This window comes from Crocuta crocuta, unplaced genomic scaffold (genome assembly GCF_008692635.1).
Source record: "Crocuta crocuta isolate KB4526 unplaced genomic scaffold, BGI_CrCroc_1.0 scaffold249, whole genome shotgun sequence".
Lineage (NCBI taxonomy): Eukaryota > Metazoa > Chordata > Mammalia > Carnivora > Hyaenidae > Crocuta > Crocuta crocuta.
In genome coordinates, this window is record NW_027533262.1 from 343,383 (window position 1) to 361,109 (window position 17,727).

General features: G+C 33.6%; 1 protein-coding gene across 4 annotated transcripts in view; it reads left to right on the forward strand.

The window, feature by feature from the left end:
• The window catches only part of DNAJC10 (DnaJ heat shock protein family (Hsp40) member C10), a 54,245-nt gene that overhangs the window by 26,012 nt on the left and 10,506 nt on the right, over nt 1-17,727 (forward strand). For all 4 annotated transcript variants that reach the window (XM_077747544.1, XM_077747545.1, XM_077747547.1 and 1 more), the window contains 8 exons: nt 2,236-2,279; nt 2,916-3,053; nt 7,214-7,303; nt 8,035-8,148; nt 11,190-11,304; nt 14,106-14,233; nt 14,531-14,647; nt 17,618-17,719. In XM_077747544.1, coding sequence (XP_077603670.1) covers nt 2,236-2,279; nt 2,916-3,053; nt 7,214-7,303; nt 8,035-8,148; nt 11,190-11,304; nt 14,106-14,233; nt 14,531-14,647; nt 17,618-17,719 — 848 coding nt within the window. The remainder of the gene's footprint in view (nt 1-2,235; nt 2,280-2,915; nt 3,054-7,213; nt 7,304-8,034; nt 8,149-11,189; nt 11,305-14,105; nt 14,234-14,530; nt 14,648-17,617; nt 17,720-17,727) is intronic.

The following is a 17,727-nucleotide window of genomic DNA, read 5'->3' on the forward strand; positions in this document are numbered from 1 at the left end:
ATCTGTCTCATTGTATTGCAACATTCATATTTAAGAACTTTCATGAAAATGAAGAAAACGTTATTTTAAAATTGTATTATATTCTCGGAAGGAAAGCTCCCATTTTCATTTTATGAGATTAACATTATATAACATAATATGGTATCCTGATACCATAACCAGAAGACCAGACAGAAAAAGAGAACTACAGGCCAATATCTCTGATAAACATAGGTGCAAAAATCTTCAACAAAATATTAGCAAATGGAGTCTAACAAAATATTCACCATGATCACATGGGATTTATTCCTGGAATGCAAGAGTTGTTTCACGTTAACATAGTCAATCAGTGTGATAAATTACATCAGAAGAGAAAAGATAAAAATATGATCATTTCAGTAGGTACATAAAAACCATTTGTACATACATTTATGATAAAAACTCAACATCCATTCATGATAAAAACTCAACAAAGTAGGTTTAGAAGGAACATACCTTAACATAATAAAGGCCATATGCAAAAAACCTACAGCAAACCTCTTACTCAGTGATGAAAAACTGAGAACTTTTCCCCTAAGATCAAGGACACGACACGGATGTCCACCCACCACTTTTATTCCACATAGTACTAGAAGTCTTGGCCACAGCAGTCAGACAAGAAAAAGAAATGAAAGGCATCCAGATCAATAAGATAGAAGTAAAACTTTCATTATTTGCAGATGACATGATACTGTATTATAGAAAACCCTAAACAGTCCTCCAAAAAGTACTAGAACTGATCATTAAATTCAGTAAAGTCACAGGATACAAAATTAGTGTACAGAAATCTTTGCATTTTTATACACTAATAATGAAGCAGCAGAAAAAGAAATTAAGAACTTAGAATTGCACCAAAAAATAATAAAATACCTAAGAATAATCATAACTAAGGAGGTGGAAGACTATACTCTGAAAACTATAAAACACTGATGAAAGAAACTGAAGATGACACGAAGAAATGGAAAGATACTCCATGCACATGGATTGTAAGAACAAATATTGTTAAAATCTCCATACTATCCAAATTAATCTACAAATTTAATGCAGTCCCTATCAAAATACCAATAGCATTTTTCATAGAAGTAAAACAAATAATCATAAATTTGTATGTAACCACAAAAGACCCCAAATAGTCAAGATATTTTACCAAAGAAGACACACAGAGAGCCAAGAGACCCATGAAAAGATGCTCAACTTCACTCGTCATCAGGGAAACGCAATCAAAACCACAATGAGACATCACCTCACACCTACCAGAATGGATAAAATCAGAACTACAAAAAACAAGCATGGGTGGGGGTGTGGAGAAAAAGGAATCCTCGTGTGCTGTTGGTGGAAATGCAAACTGGTACAGCCACTGTGAAAAATAGTATGGAGGTTCCTCAAAAGGTTAAGAATAGAATTACCATATGATCCACTAATTCCACTACTAGGTAATTACCCAAAGAATATGCAAACACTAATTCAAAAAGATATATACCCCCATGTTTGTTACAGCATTAATGATATCCAAATTATGGAAGCAGCCCAAGTGTCCATCAATACATAAATCGATAAAGAAGGGACGTATAGATACAGATACGAAGGGTATAATGTTAAGTGAAATAAGTAAGAGAAAGACAAAAACCATATGATTTCACTCATGTGGCATTTAAGAAACAAGGAAAAAGGAGACAAACAGACAACTATAGAGAAGAAACTGATGGTTACCAGAGGAGGTGGGGATGGAGGGTGAAATAGGTGACGGGTTACAGAGTCCACTAACCATGATGAACACTAATTATTGAATCCCTATATTTTACACTTGAAACAAACACTGTATGTTAACTACTGGAATTAAATAAAAGACCATGTTGTATTTTAAAGATTCTTTATATATTTTTATCAAATACATTCATGACATTTTATTTCCCCCAAATCATGAGATCTCTTGGATAAGTGGGATGGTTGATGGGAGCAGAGATTTGAGAGTAAGATCCAAAAGTGATCCCTTTAGCTAGAAACCCTGGGAAATTAACTGAAGAGAATGAAAAAAATCTGAGTGTGAGTATGCACATGCATGCACATGTGTAGAATGAAACTTAGTAAATATGTCATTATTTGCCATTCGAGTCCAATCAGTTGCCTTAGAATCACGTGGTATTTTGGGTGGGAAAGTCAAAAGAAAGTATAGACTTAATAAAGCTAAAATTATTTCATAATTTTTTTCCTCCTTAGATTGTTTAACGTCACAGACACGACTCAGGCTCAGTGGCATGTTGGTAAGCATCAGCTATTTTGCAAAACTATACGGCCATGTTAAGACAGACATTTAAAAATTGAGTCCAAATATTTCTTTATAATTTCTTGAACACTAAATTACTTGTAGATTTTCTTTTTTAATAAATGTATTCATAGCTAATAAAACTTCTTTCTGACTAGAATTTTGGTGCTTTTATTCACTTCTAAATATTCTGTAATTTAGTAATGAATTCTTCTTTAAACAAAGGGGTTTACATTTAGTGTTTGTGTCATCTCCAAACTGTATTTTTTTACTGTTTTGTTATTTTGTTGCATATTTAGCTCTTATTATGCTTTGGTTGGGATATAATACATGTGTTGTTGATACTTTAACACTATTGGAGCTCCCTTTGCTACCTGGAAGTTTTGTCAGTTACTAAATTTGTGAAAGACCTGTGTGTGCTCAAAAATATGTTTTCTGTGTATGTTAGGTATCATTTTTTTTTATCTATTAGACCAATGTAATCATGTTATTCAAATCTGCATCATTTATATTCCAAGTAAACTTTTTTTTTAAGTTTTAACTTTACAATAGAAAAGTTGGGGCATTCTAAATAAAGCTAAATCCTTGAACTTTAACTTACACACGACCTATTTTTTGTTTCTTTCCATTGTAGGATGGCCTTGTTAACGTAGGATGGATGGACTGTGCCACGCAGGACAACCTTTGTAAAAGTTTGGACATTACAACAAGTACTACTGCCTATTTTCCTCCTGGCGCCACATTAAATAACAAAGAGAAAAACAGTATTTTGGTATGAATTACTTTAATTTCTTTACACATATGTGAATACACACATTCAAACATGATACACCATTTTGTAAACAATGAACAAGGAAATGAGTCCATTTATAATAAACATTTAATTATTTAGAACAAATATTTAAGTTTGGGGGTTCTGTTTATAGTAAAGTCTACTTATAAGGATTATTTTTACAGTGGTATCGACAATTACACTTAACAACCCAAAAGTTTGGAAAACATTCTTAGGTTGTATGAACTTTCATTGGTTTTCATTTAAATGTGTATTTTCTAGTGTTAAAATATAGATCATTCATAGGTTTGGCTCAGAGTCAGTATCTGTTTTTTTAAAGCACCTGATAGATTTTCTGATATACAATTAGTTTGAAAATCACCGGTATGGTTCACCTCCATAATTTTATAAATGAAGAGACCAAGGTTCAAGCTAGTTCCAAAGAAGCTGAGATAAATCATGGGAAATTGGATAGATCGTTAAGGAACCTCAAAAGAATATAATAAAAGACAAACGATAAGTTTTTGTCTCTGTATTTTAATTCTGTTTTTTTGATGTTGACAAAGATAACACATATTCATTACAGAAATTCATTAACGTATAGATATGTATAAAGGCTGGCTGGCTCAGTCAGTGGAACATGTGACTCTTGATATCAGGGTTGTAACTTTGAGCTCCACACTGGGTCTAGAGATTACTTAAAAATAAAATCTTTAAAAATATATATATAAAAACAGTTGCAAAATTCACTAAAACCAAATCACCCACAGATAAGCGACATTGAATCTTGATAAAAACTTACATATACCTGCAATGATGACTTCATGCTGACAACTCTCTAGTTTTATCTGTGGCCCAGGCCTCTGACCTCCACTCCAGATAGATATATTCTACTGCCTGAATTATTCAACTTCTCCCCTGGGATATGAATTGATGTCTCAAACTTAGATGGCTATAACTATACTCCTAGTAGTCTCCCATAAATCTGCTCCACCCACAGTTTTCCCTGTTTAAGCTGATAAAAACCCCATCCTTCATCATTCAGGCCAGATACCTTGGAGTCCTTGATTCTTATTTTTCTCATATTCTGTAACCTTTGTCAGGAGAATTTGTAGCTCTTTAAAGTCTTTCTAAAACCCACTTCCACTGATATTAGAGCATTTATGACCTTATAGTATACACTAATATCTTACCTTCTTATTTTTATTTTTGTCCCACAATGCATTTTTAAATTTGGGTGTTTTCACTCAACTCCCTAGAAGATTATCTGGCACGTGTATATTTGCCTATGTGTGTTATATACTAAGTGCTAGAGATACGTATATACAAATCAACAATCCCTAAGTAGCAATCCATAGACTGTGACATACTTAGTTTAATCAGTCTTCTCTTGATATTTAGGTTACCTACTGTTTCATGATTATAAGCAGTGTTGTAAGGAACAGTGTTGTCTGTTCATCTTTGTGCACAAAATAGCCATAGCTATTTTAATTTCAGTTCCCTTTGCCAGATTGCACCTATAGAAAATTTCTGTTTATACGTGCCACAGTTTACGAGCATGCCTCTTCCCTTAATACAAGCTCTTGCCTTCAGTACCACGATTTCATGTTTTAGTGAAATCTTTCTGCTTTTTGATATAAAACTGCAAGCTCAGGTATAACCCTAGGAGACATAAATGAGTGATTCTGGTAATACTGTAGTAACAGAGAGTGATGAATTAAATAGTTTTTGTCACTCGTAAAAGCATTCGAGTTTTTTAAAAAGTGAAATATCTAGTGGTTTGTCTCAAAGTGAATTGACTCAGAAAAGGTATGGTCTCATTTAAACATCTTCTTGGTTATATCTTAAATACCATTCCGTTTTCACTATTGGCAGATTTTGGCTTGTTCTTGCGGCAGTGTTTTCTGCATGATGGTTTGTTTTATTGGCGTCTGAGTTTATTTACTTGTATGCCATATGTAGTTTATGTCTTTCCCAGGTAAATTCCAGTTATAGGACTTGACATCCATCTTTTCACCCTTTCCCAGTCCGTTTATTCAGCAAATGCTTATTTACCAAGTCCTTATTGTGGACAGAATTGTACTGGGTAATTGAGTAGAAAATTCATTTAATTTGATAAATGTCCACATAGTATAGTGAATCATTACAGTATGGCCTCATTGTTTTAAAATGTATATTTATAACAGTGTTTTCCACCATTCATATCCAATGTAATTCTAAAACCCAAAATACCATTATCAAAGGTAATTTTGTGGTTATCTGTCATTTAAAAGTACCCAGTATTTCTGTTTGCATTCCATCAATAATGAAAAAAATTCAGTTTGTAATAAACTGATTTATTGGGCAGTGACTGTAATATAGTAGAGTTTTATTAAATTGTTCATTTTGTCTCCTCAAACACATATTGGGAAATAATCCCAAAACAAGTATGTAACTTTGCATTAGATATTAAGAAGACTCTGGGTGCTATAATTAGGTTATTTTGAGGCAGAGAGCTATTGTCTCAACTGATTTAGTATGTTATCTAATTAAGAAAATGTCCACCAAATTGACACTTTTTAAAAGTGATTTACATGTGTATTTTATAGGAGGCATGTTCTACGTATAATGAATAGCTTTTTTAAGAGGGAGGAAAGGAGGGATGAAAGAAGAAATTCAGAGGCTAGACAATATCCTACATAAGTGTGACTGCCACATTTTATCCTACAGCAAACAGGTTTATCATGAGATTCTAGTGAATTAGTCACTTTCATATTTATATAAGCTGCTGTAGGAGTTTTAGTAACATCTTCCCAATAAATATAACTGATGTCAATGAGCTGTAGTATTGTGGCATGAAAGATTTCTGTTTGGGCCTTTTAAGCCCTTTGGTAACAGAAAATATTTCGTCTAGATCTTTAACAGTATGCTAAAAATCTGGGGTGCCTGGGTGCCTTAGTCGGTTAAGCGTCCGACTTTCGCTTAGGTCATGATCTCGCAGTTCGTGGGTTCGAGCCCCGCGTTGGGCTCTGTGCTGACTGCCAGCTCAGAGCCTGGAGCCTGTTTCAGAGTCTGTGACTCCCTCTCTCTCTGACCCTCCCCTGCTCACGCTGTCTCTCTCTCTCTCTCTCTCCTAGAAATAAATTTTTTAAAAAAACATTAAAAAATTTAAAAAAAAAAATGCTAAAAATCTAAGAAAAGAAAAACAGAAAAATAAGCTTTAAGAAAAGAAACAGGAAAAGCAGTTTTGTGTTATTTCATACTTGTCGTTTCTATCCAAATGGTTAGTCTCATGTTGAGCATAGTTGAGCTCTAAACACCATGGTAATTCCAACAGATTTGTGATGGAGTTTTAGATCTTTCAAGTAATACTTTAATGATCAGACATAGGTGGTTCATGATTAAACTCTTTTTTTGTCAGCCCCCATATATGTTTTCCTGATGTCACCATTATTTCATTCTTTGTTGTAACAGCTATTTCCTTGAGGATTATATAAGCAGGGAGTGTTGTGAGAAAAATGTGCTAAGGATAAAACACAGACAGAAATAAAGGAAATATGTTACAAAAGATGTGTGCCTTTTTAACTTCTTTGTGTTTTAAACCTTTAAGATAAGGTGTTTATCAGGATATTTTACTCCGCAAAACTTCTAGGTGGTTAGGTTTTGGGACTTTGTTTTTGAAAACCTGTATAATAAAGAATATTCCAAATTTTCCAGTTATAAGTTCTTAATTCCTGATTAATTATTGGTTGGGGTATGCAGTGTCTTGGGTCATCAAATATGCTAATGTTTTAATTAACAGTTCTTTAAAAAGTTTGTAAAGCATTGGCCTTCCACAAGACATGATGAGCATTAAAATTAATCTGAACATAATACAGTTTTTTCCCCAGTAAATCAGAGGTTGCTCCAGGTTATCATGAGGATTATTATAGAATGTGCACCACAATTAACTAATTCCATTATCAAGAATTTTACATCAGTATTTTTAAGAAACAGCCCAGTTACATACTTTTTAAATAATTGCTAAAATATGATATACTTTTTAAAAACTACATTTAGAATCAATAGCTTAAAAACTGTTTTTAACTTTTGTGATATTTTTTAAAGAGTTCTGTGGAAAAAAGACACTAAAATAAATGGATATTGATTAAAAAGATTACAATATGATTCTTTTATTTTAGTTCCTTAATTCATTGGATGCTAAAGAAATATACTTGGAAATAATGCATAATCTTCCAGATTTTGAACTACTTTCGGCAAATACACTAGAGGTAATATTTCTGTTAATAATAATAAATGGTAGTAAATGTTGGTAACATCTCTAATATTTTAAAATCAGCATTTGTCTCATTCATCACTAGACAGAATGTAACAGTTTCAGTGGATTTTATATATGCATCAGTTAATCTCTGGCAAACTAATTGCTGGAGTTGCAACTTCATGGTGGATCTAGAGTTCAGGAAAACGTAACCAGTCCTGAATGAAGGCTTTCAGCAGGAGTGTCAGGAAAGTCAAGATTATCAAAAAGCAGCAGTTTTGGAATTTCATGTTCTTGCTTACAGAACTATTTATGTTGTTCACTGAGAATTAAGAAGCAGCTTTAGAAATGCTCAGTTTGCAGTGGAATCAACCCTTTTTTTCTGCTTCTTGATCTCAGAACTTTCTAAGTCGTATCCCTACCAAACTTTGCTAAGCCTGAAAAAGCTTGCTTCTGTACCCACAAAGTTTTAGCTACATATTGTTAAAACTATATTTTTGGTACAGTTGTCTGCTTTAAGACTTCATAATTTAGTGATTTTAAATCTTTCTTTAATAGAGGATTGATTTACATTGCATTATTGCAAAGAGACAAAGCATAAATGGGTCTGCATTTTAGGCAGTATTTTGAAGTAATGGGTAGGGTGGCTAAAATTTAAATCAAAGAAATAAAGATTAGAACTGTTAGAATTTCTTGACTCTGACATTATTTTATCACTTTTCCCCCTTTTTTATCGCTTCTAAGGATCGATTGGCTCATCATCGGTGGCTTTTATTTTTTAATTTTGGAAAACACGAAGATTCAAATGATCCTGAGTTGAAGAAACTAAAAACTCTTCTTAAAAGTGAACATATTCAGGTAAGAAAAATGCATTCTGCCTAGCCTTCAGCTAGTGTGCTTTCTTACTAATTTAATATATAAAATTATATTTTAAGGAACATAAATATGTTTATTTGAGATTTTATGTTAAGAAGCCCCTAAAAGGAAAAAAAAAAAAAAAGAAACCCCTAAATGCTTTTGTTTTTCTGTTGTAATTTTGTTTGTCTGTTAAAAATCAACAGTGATAGGGCACCTGGTTGGCTCAGTTGGTTAAGCGTCCAGCTTGGGCTCAGGTCATGATCTCACAGTTCGTGGGTTTGAGCCCCGCATCGGGCTCTGTGCTGACAGCTAGCTCAAAGCCTGGAGCCTGTTTCGGATTCTGTATCTCTCTCTCTCTCTCTCTGACCCTCCCCTGCTCAGACTGTCTCTCACTCTCTCTCAGAAATAAAAGATGAAGGGGCGCCTGGGTGGCTTAGTCGGTTAAGCGTCCGACTTTCGCTTAGGTCATGATCTCGCGGTTCGTGGGTTCAGTCCCCGCGTCGGGCTCTGTGGTGACTGCCAGCTCAGAGCCTGGAGCCTGTTTCAGTCTGTGACTCCCTCTCTCTCTGACCCTCCCCTGCTCATGCTGTCTCTCTCTCTCTCTCCTAGAAATAAATAAAACATTTAAAAAAGAAAAATAAAAGAAATAAAAGATGAAAAAAAATTTTTGTTAAATCAACAGTGATATCTAAAAGCAGTTAACTTTCATTTCTCTTGAGTAGTTGGCATGTGATATATCTGTATCAGAAAATTTTTCTGAAATGTGTACTATAGCAGAATGTGTTCCTCTATTTAAAATTCTTCTTGGGCCATCTGGGTGGCTCAGTCAGTCAAATGTCCAACTCTTGATTTCGGTTCATGGTTTATAATTTCAAGCCCCACATCAGGCTCTGGTTCATGAGTTCAAGCCTGCCTGGGATTCTTTCCCTTTCTGCCCCTCCCCCTCTCATGTATGCATGCAGTCTCAAAGTAAACATTTTTTTTTAATAAAGTAAAATTAAGGGCGCCTGGGTGTCTCAGTCGTTTAAGTGTCCGACTTCAGCTCAGGTCGTGATCTCGCGGTTCATGGGCTTGAGCCTCACATTTGGCTCTGTGCTGACAGCTCAGATCCTGGAGCCTGCTTCAGATTCTGTGTCTCCCTCTCTCTCTGCCCCTCCCCTGCTTGCTCGCTCTCTCACTCTCTTTCTCTCTCTCAAAAATAAAATTAAAAACATTTTTTTTAAAATAAAATAAATTCATATTTAAGTAATTTGTAATCATAGTTTAAAAATTAGGATATATAAACAAGAACAAAGATGAATTAAAATATTTAAAGAAATAAAATAAATATTTAAAAATTACCCATATTCTCACTATTGTTAATAGCTCTACTATAAATATATGATGTAACCTTTCAAACTTTTTCTACATATGTTGTAGTATGTGGGCATAGGTACATACGTACACATACTACATATTGTAATGGCTATTGTAATAGACATACATGTAAATTTATACATGAACTTTTTAAATAAAAATGGATTCACTATGCAGTAGTCCCTCCTTTATCTGCAAGAGATCTGTTCTCAGACCCCTAGTGGATGCCTGAAACCACAGATAGTACCAAACCCAGTATATATTATGTTTTTCCTTATATATACATACCTATAATAGTTTCATTCATAAATTAGGCACTGTAAGAGGTTAACAATAATAAAATGGATAATTATAATGAAAGTTATGTGAATATGGTCTCTCTCTCAAAATATCTTATTGTACTGCACCCACCCTTCTTGTGAATTGATACGAGATGGTAAGATGCCTAAATGATGAGATGAAGTGAGGTGAATAACGTAGGCATTAAGATGTAGTGTTAAGCTACTACCGACCTGACAGTGGTTTAGAAGGAAAATTGTGTGCTTCTGGACTATAGTTTGACCAATGGAAACAAACTACAGAAAGTAAAACCACTGATAAGCTGGGGAACTACTATATTCTCATGTAGAATTTCCATTTGACAATATCATGTATTTTCTTAAATGCCTTATAAGACTCCTTATGCTTTTCTTATATGTATATATATGAACTTAGTTTTTAGTTCATATATATATATATGAACTGTATATCTGTATTAAATATATATGATGAATATAGACATTTGTATCATATAGATATCCTCATCTCTAAGAGACTAGGTAGTGTTTCATTATAAGGTTATACCATAATTGTTTAACAGACCCATCTTACTAATGTCTTTCTATTATTTCTGTATCAGAAACATATACTGCAAAATGCAATATGAGGAATTTTTTTAACCAAGATTTTTTCTTAAATTGTCCTCATTACGAGTGTCCTCCCAGAATGTTTGTATCATTTTATATTCTTATTGGCAACATGTGAGTAACCATTTCTCCACACCTGTGCCAATCGTGGTGTCACTTTTTGTAATCACCATTCTTATAGGGCCAAAAGTGATCTATTAATAATATTCATTTTCATTTATTTGCTTTATAGTGAGGTTGAAAAAGTTTTTTGTGATTATTGACAAATCATAATTCTCTATTTTCTGTCTCTGGCCTATTTTCTTTCTTCTGAAAGGATATTTATCTTTTATTTCTTAGTGGATCCTCCAAAATCCTGCACACATATTTTCATGGTTTATCATTTGCCTATTAGTATTCTTTATGCTGTTTTCTTTCGCACTGTATGAAATTGTCAACCTTTTTCTTATTTCTGCTTTTGAGGCCTTAAAAAGTTTTCTATCTCTCCCACTCCAAGATTATATAAGTATCCTCTAATGGTTAGAAGAGTGAATTTCTTAAGCAACTTCATATTTTTTAGAAAATTTTCTCTCAAGTTTTTGAATGTTCTAGGAGGCTTTTTTCTCCTTCACTAAATTTAGTTTCAGTGTTCAATGTAAATTAATTATTTTTATCTCTTATTTTCACGGCCAGTTAACTTCTGTTTAGAAACTTTTGGTAGAGCAATGGCATTTCTTTATGAATATTTAAAAAATGAATGCATAAGATTTTGTTTTCATCAAATTAAATTTTCTCCTTTAGGTTGGCAAGTTTGACTGCTCCTCCGCACCAGACATCTGTAGTAATCTCTATGTGTTTCAGCCATGTCTAGCAGTATTTAAAGGACAAGGAACCAAAGAATATGAAATTCATCATGGTAAGAAGGGGAAAAAATGATAAACGTATATGTATTTTCAAATAATAATTTTATTTGTACTTTCTACTTCTTTAGTTATTTCTAACTGAAATGCAGTTGACACACAATGTTACATTAGTTTCAGGTGTACAACAGTGATTCCACAATTCTGTACATTATGCTATGCTCACCACAAGTGTAGTTCTCATCTGTCCCCATATGATGGTATTCATAATACCATTGACTATATTCCCTGTGCTGTACTCCATGACTAACTCATTCCAGAGCTAGAAGTCTGTAAGGCCTGGGGGTATAGCTCAGGGGTAGAGTATTTGACTGCAGAGCTGGAAGTCTGTAGCTCCCACTTCATTTCATCCATTTTGCCCACCCCTCAATTATCTCCCTTCTGGTAAGCACCAATTCTCTATGTCTGTTTCTACTTTGTTTTTTAGATTCCACATAAGTGAAATCATATGGTATTTGTCTTCTCAGACATTCACTTAATATCATTATTTCACTTAACATCATTCATTCTAGGTCCATCTCTGTTGTCACAAATGGCAAGATCTCATTCTTTTCATCACTGAGTAATAATATTCCTGTGTGTGTGTGTGTGTGTGTGTGTGTGTGAGTGAGTGAGTGAGAGAGAGGTAGTCTGTGTACGTACACACATCCTCTATCCATCTATTGATGGACACTTGCATTGCTTTCATATCTTGGCTATTGTAAATAATGCTGCAATAAGCATGGGGTACAGATACCTTTTCAAATTAGTGTTTTTGCTTTCATTGGGTAAATACTCAGTAGTGGAATTACTGGATTGTACGGCATTTTTATTTTTAATTTTTGGAGGAACCTCTATACTCTTTTCCATAGTGCCTACATGAGGGTTCTTTTTTCTCCACATCCTTGCCAACTCTGGCTATTTCTTGCTTTTTGGTATTCATTGTTCTTACAGGTGTAAGGTGATATCTCATTGTGGTTTTAATTTCTTTTTCCCTGACGATTAATGATGTTGAGCACCATTTCATTGGTCTGTTGGCCTTTTGTGTGTCTTCTTTGGAAAAATGTCTCTTCAGGTCTTCTGCCCAGTTTTAATTGGAATTTTTTTTTTTTTTTTTTTTTTTTGGTATAGAGTTGTAGGAGTTCTTTGTATATTTTGGATATTAATCCTTTATTAGGTATGTTATTTGAAAATACCTTCTCTCATTCAGTAGGTTGGCTGTTTTTGTTTGTTTTTTTTATTATTCCTTCACTCTGCAAAGCTTTTTATTTCGGCATATCCTAATAGTTAATTTTTGCTTTTGTTTTTCTTGCCTGAGAAGACAGGTCTGGAAAAATTATTGCTAAGGTAATGGTAGATTATGTTTCCTTCTAGTACTTCCATGGTTTCAGGTTCCCCATTTAAGCCTTTGATCCATTTTGAGCTTATTTTTGTGTATGGTATACAAAAGTGGTTGAGTTTTATTCTTTTGTATGTAGCTGTCCAGTTTTCCCAACACCACTTACTGAGGAGACTATATTTTCCCCATTGTATATTCTTGCCTCCTTTGTCAGAGATTGACCACATAAGCATGGGTTTATTTTTGAGCTCTCTATTCTGTTTCATTGAACTAAGAATCTGTTTTTGTGCCAGTACCAATACTGTTTTGTTTACTACAGCTTTGTAGTATATCTTGAAATCAGGGAGCATGATACTTTTAGTTGTGTTCTTCCTTCTAAGATTGCTTTGGCTCTTTGGGGTCTTTTGTGGTTCTTTGTAACTTGCTTTGTATAAACATACTCACTGTAAATAACTTATTAGTAAATACGTTTCTTTTGGAGAAAGGTATTTTGAATTATATTTAGTTGTTTATTCCCTTCACTCTTCTTTTTAAAGTAATTCACTTTTGGGCCTCGTGGGTGCTCAATCAGTTAAGCTTCTGACTTGGACTCAGGTTATGATCATATGTTTCATGGGTTCGAGCCCTGCCTCAGGCTCCTTGCTGACAGCTCAGAGCCTGGAGCCTGCTTTGGATTCTGTGTCTCCCTCTCTCTCTCTCCCCCTCCCCCACTCTGAGAAGGCCTATATCTTTTTATTTTTGCATGCCCTGTGACATTTAAAACCAGGATGACACATAATAGGTATTTGACTTAATACTGCCTACTGAGTGAATAGGGAAAGTGGATAAAATATTTTTTTGCCAAACCAAGGAGTATATTGTTTAGGCAACAGTAAATCATCAAAGGTTTTTAAGCAAGGAACAGTGTAATCAGATAAATGGTTTTGTAAAGTGACTGTGGTAGCAGTGTGAAAAATGATTAGTTAAGGAAGATAGTCCACAAAGACCACAGTTTGGTTATTGTAATAGGCAAGACTGAATTTAGGCAGTAGTCTAATTGATCTTGGTCTAAGAAAGAAGACAAGTATCACTCTGGGAAATCTTAGGCACCTGGTGGATTATTATACCAATGCTGAGATAGGGAAGGTGAGAAAAGGAGCAAGTTTGGGGGAAAATAACTTCAATCTTAATGTTCTTTAAATGTTTATATGACATCCACATAAATATTTTTACTGGGCAGTTGGTAATACAGTGAATTTGTAAGGGAAGTTGAGTTAGAAGAAACAGATTTAGTAGTTAGGCAACAGTAATAGTTCAGGTAAGCATAAAGAACACAGCATATGTTGCAAAGAACTGATTACTCTGCCTCTGAGGATGAAACCTCACCAAAATCAATTTAGTCAATAAGTTTATCTTTTAATATTTAAAGTCTAAAAACTTTGAACTGTTTCTATGGATAGAAAGGCAAAACATGGATTTTAATTCTTCTTACTTTCGAAGGAAAGAAGATTCTATATGATATACTTGCCTTTGCCAAAGAAAGTGTTAATTCTCATGTTACCACACTTGGACCTCAGAATTTTCCTGCCAATGACAAGGAACCGTGGCTTGTTGATTTTTTTGCACCAGTAAGTTATTTTTCTGTCAAATGTCCATGCTTCAGGTTTTCTCTTGTCACAGCAAAAAGACATTTGCTAGGTAATGTGGGGCACTAGAATTGTGTTACTCAATTTTGGCCACTATCACATATTGCTTCTACGAGAGCAGGGATGTACTTACCCCTCTAAGAATTAAATACATACACACACACACACACACACAGTTTGCCACTAAGTATGGTTTATCTAGCATATATTGCTTGTTGCAGAAATGTGGCTTTTTGTTTCATTTAGTTCAGTGCTTATGATTATTTTTTTCTTTCACAGTGGTGTCCACCATGTCGAGCTTTACTGCCAGAGTTACGCAAAGCATCCAAGCATCTTTATGGTCAGCTTAAGTTTGGTACACTAGACTGTACGGTTCACGAGGGACTCTGTAACATGGTAAGGCTAAATATGAAGTAGTTATTCTAATCACCATTGTTGTAACATAGTTTTCTCTTTCAAATGTATATCTGTATTTAGAATAGTAACATTATTTGAACAATTTCAACAAAATGATATAAAATTATGATTGGATTAAAACATGAATAGACAACATAAGTAATTGAAAGTAGGCATGGTCTTGTTTATCAAACAGGAAAACATTTGATAAAATACATGATCTCTCATTATTTAAAATCTTTATAATTTTTTATTTACTATCACTATTTGGCAGTCTATAGTTTTGTCTAGGTTTTCCTCATAATTGTCTCCTAAGTGTAATTAGTAGCTAGAAATTTTAAAAATGAACAAGCTTTTTGAAACTTTTGTATACATAAAAATATGTTCTTAGGTTAACTAATACTCATTCTTCATTCCAAGAATAAGTAGAAATTATATATCTCATGATGAAAGTATGTATAATACCACCTATAAAACATACTTAGAACAAGTATATGAAACCTAAATCAAATTGAGCTGTGACATCAGTGTGAAGGAATTCTAATGACAGAGGAACATGTTAAGTGACACCATGGGCATGAGATCTGCAAGTCCCAGCATGTGGAGGATTTTACAGGGCAAACACCTAATTTATTGGACAGATACATTGAAAAGCAGAAGAAATTAGTTCTTCTTGTTTGGATGCCATTCAGACCAACTGCAAAAAAGAGGAGCAAGCAATAATTGGGGAAATTTGAACATTGACAGGGTATCTGATAATTATCAGGAATTGCTAATTTTTAGGTGTGAAAATGATAGTGTAGTTGGATTTAGGGGAAAGTCCATATATTTTAAATATGATATATGGATGAAATGATAAATCTGGAATTTGCTTTAAAATAATGTTGGTGTAGGGGTAGAGTTGGAAGGGAGACTAGATGGAATAAGTGTGGCCATGAGCAGATGATTGTTGTAGCTACAAGAGTACTTGAGAATTTATTGCTCTCTGCTTTTGTGTATATTTTAAATATTTTATAAAAGCAAACTTTTTAATAAACAGAAGAGGGAAAAGGAAGAGAAAAGAAAACAATAGGTTTTAAAAACATGGTAGAAGTGAATGTAGGGTCAAATCTTTATGACATCTGTGTGAAGAGTAATTTCTCAGTCCACACACACAAGCTAAAAATGTGAATGATTTTGACTATATTAAATGTTAAAAACTTTTGCTAAAGAAAAAGACACTCTGAGTTAAGACAACAGACTATTTTGTAGCACATGTAACTGACAAAGCATTAGTGCCAGAATATTTAAAAAGAATTCCAACATAAAAAATGTTGCATTTCACTAGATATCAGAAAAGTACAAATTACAACAATCCTTCAAATTAACAAAAATTTAGAAATCTGACAATTGTAAGTATGTTGATAAATTATCCAGTCACACAATGGAATATCATAGAGCATTTAAGACTAGGTCTATCTTCACCAGCATGGGTAAGTCTCAAAACTACACTGCGCAAGTTGCAAAATAGCTTACAAAGTATGATAGAATTACAGAAAAATTTTAAATGGGCAAACATTTTACTATACTGCCCAGGGATACATGAGCATGTTGCCAAGTATGAAAACCTAAGTGGGATGGATGGATATATACTTATTGAGGGCATTGATTGCTCCTACTTTCAGGAAGGAAAGGAAATTGGATCAAGAAAAAAGAAAAAGAACTTCTAGCAATCTGACTGTGATAAAGAAGTTAATCTTCCTTAAACATAGGGAAGAGATGTGTGGGTATTTGTTAGATGATTTCTCTCTTCATTCTGTTTGAAATTTAACTGAACTATGTTTAAAAAATAAGGACTTTGGTTTTGAATGTCTTATATGTGACTTTGAAAAGATGCTAAGCAAACAAATTATCTTAATTTGAATTCTTCTAGCTTTTCTTTTTAATCTAAACTATTAACTATTCTTTAGATAATTGAGTAAAATGTGAGGATTTAAAACTGTGGTGTCAAATTCACCTGCAATAGAGGCCAGGAGTCATTACTCACTAATTGGTGGACCTTAACCAAGTCACGTACCCTCTTGACACTTCAGTTTTCTCATCTGTAAAGTTGACTTAGTATTTTAGCCTCTGAATAGAGTTGTTGTGAATAGACTGGAAACTACATATTTAAGTGCTGAAAAGATTCCCAACACATGTTAATCATTAAGTAGATTAACAAAACAACAGTTATATCTAATGACTTATTTGAATTTACACTCATTTTACAAAATTTTGATAAATATTTCCATTGTTTTTCCTAAAATTATTTTTGAATTCTAGTCAAAGATTCCAGTTTACTCTTGAGTGCTTGTCAACTTTAAGGGTGCAAAGTTTAGTACAGTAAATTCAGAGATATCCTTATTAACTTTTAGAAAAATTAAAATTAAAACTTCAAAGAAATGCTTCCTGGACCAGTATTTATGTTAATTTTGAGGAGGAAATTACAGAGTATTTTGTACCATAAAAACTATCTTGAATGAAGAATAAAAGGTGACCATATTCTTAGGAAGTAAGTCATAATTCCTTAACTTAAAATATGGTTGGATACACATTATTATCCTTGCTCCTTTGTTTCCTTTATTTTCTTCTAGACAAATGAAATATGGTTTCAAAAAGACTCAACCAGTGATTAGCCTGCTCTTTACAGCCTTATCCATCTTAGTTCAGGAGAGTCAAAAGGTCCCGTACTCATTTTTCAGTGTTTCATTGCCCATGGATTCTATGGCTAATGGAGTAGCAATTCAAAAAAAAAAAAAGGGTAGTTTATCAGTGCAACTGTAAATCTATTTGCTTTGCCAGATTTAGCCAGGTTAAAATTTTTTCAATAACCTAGCAATTTATTAATGAACTTTTTAAATGTTACTGTTATTTAAAAGCAAGCTGTTTATAAATTTGAAACCAATAGGTAAAATGCATAAAATCTTTCATATGTATTCTCATTCCTAACAGTATAACATTCAGGCTTATCCAACAACAGTGGTATTCAACCAGTCCAATGTTCATGAATATGAAGGACATCACTCTGCTGAACAGATCTTGGAATTCATACAGGTATTTTA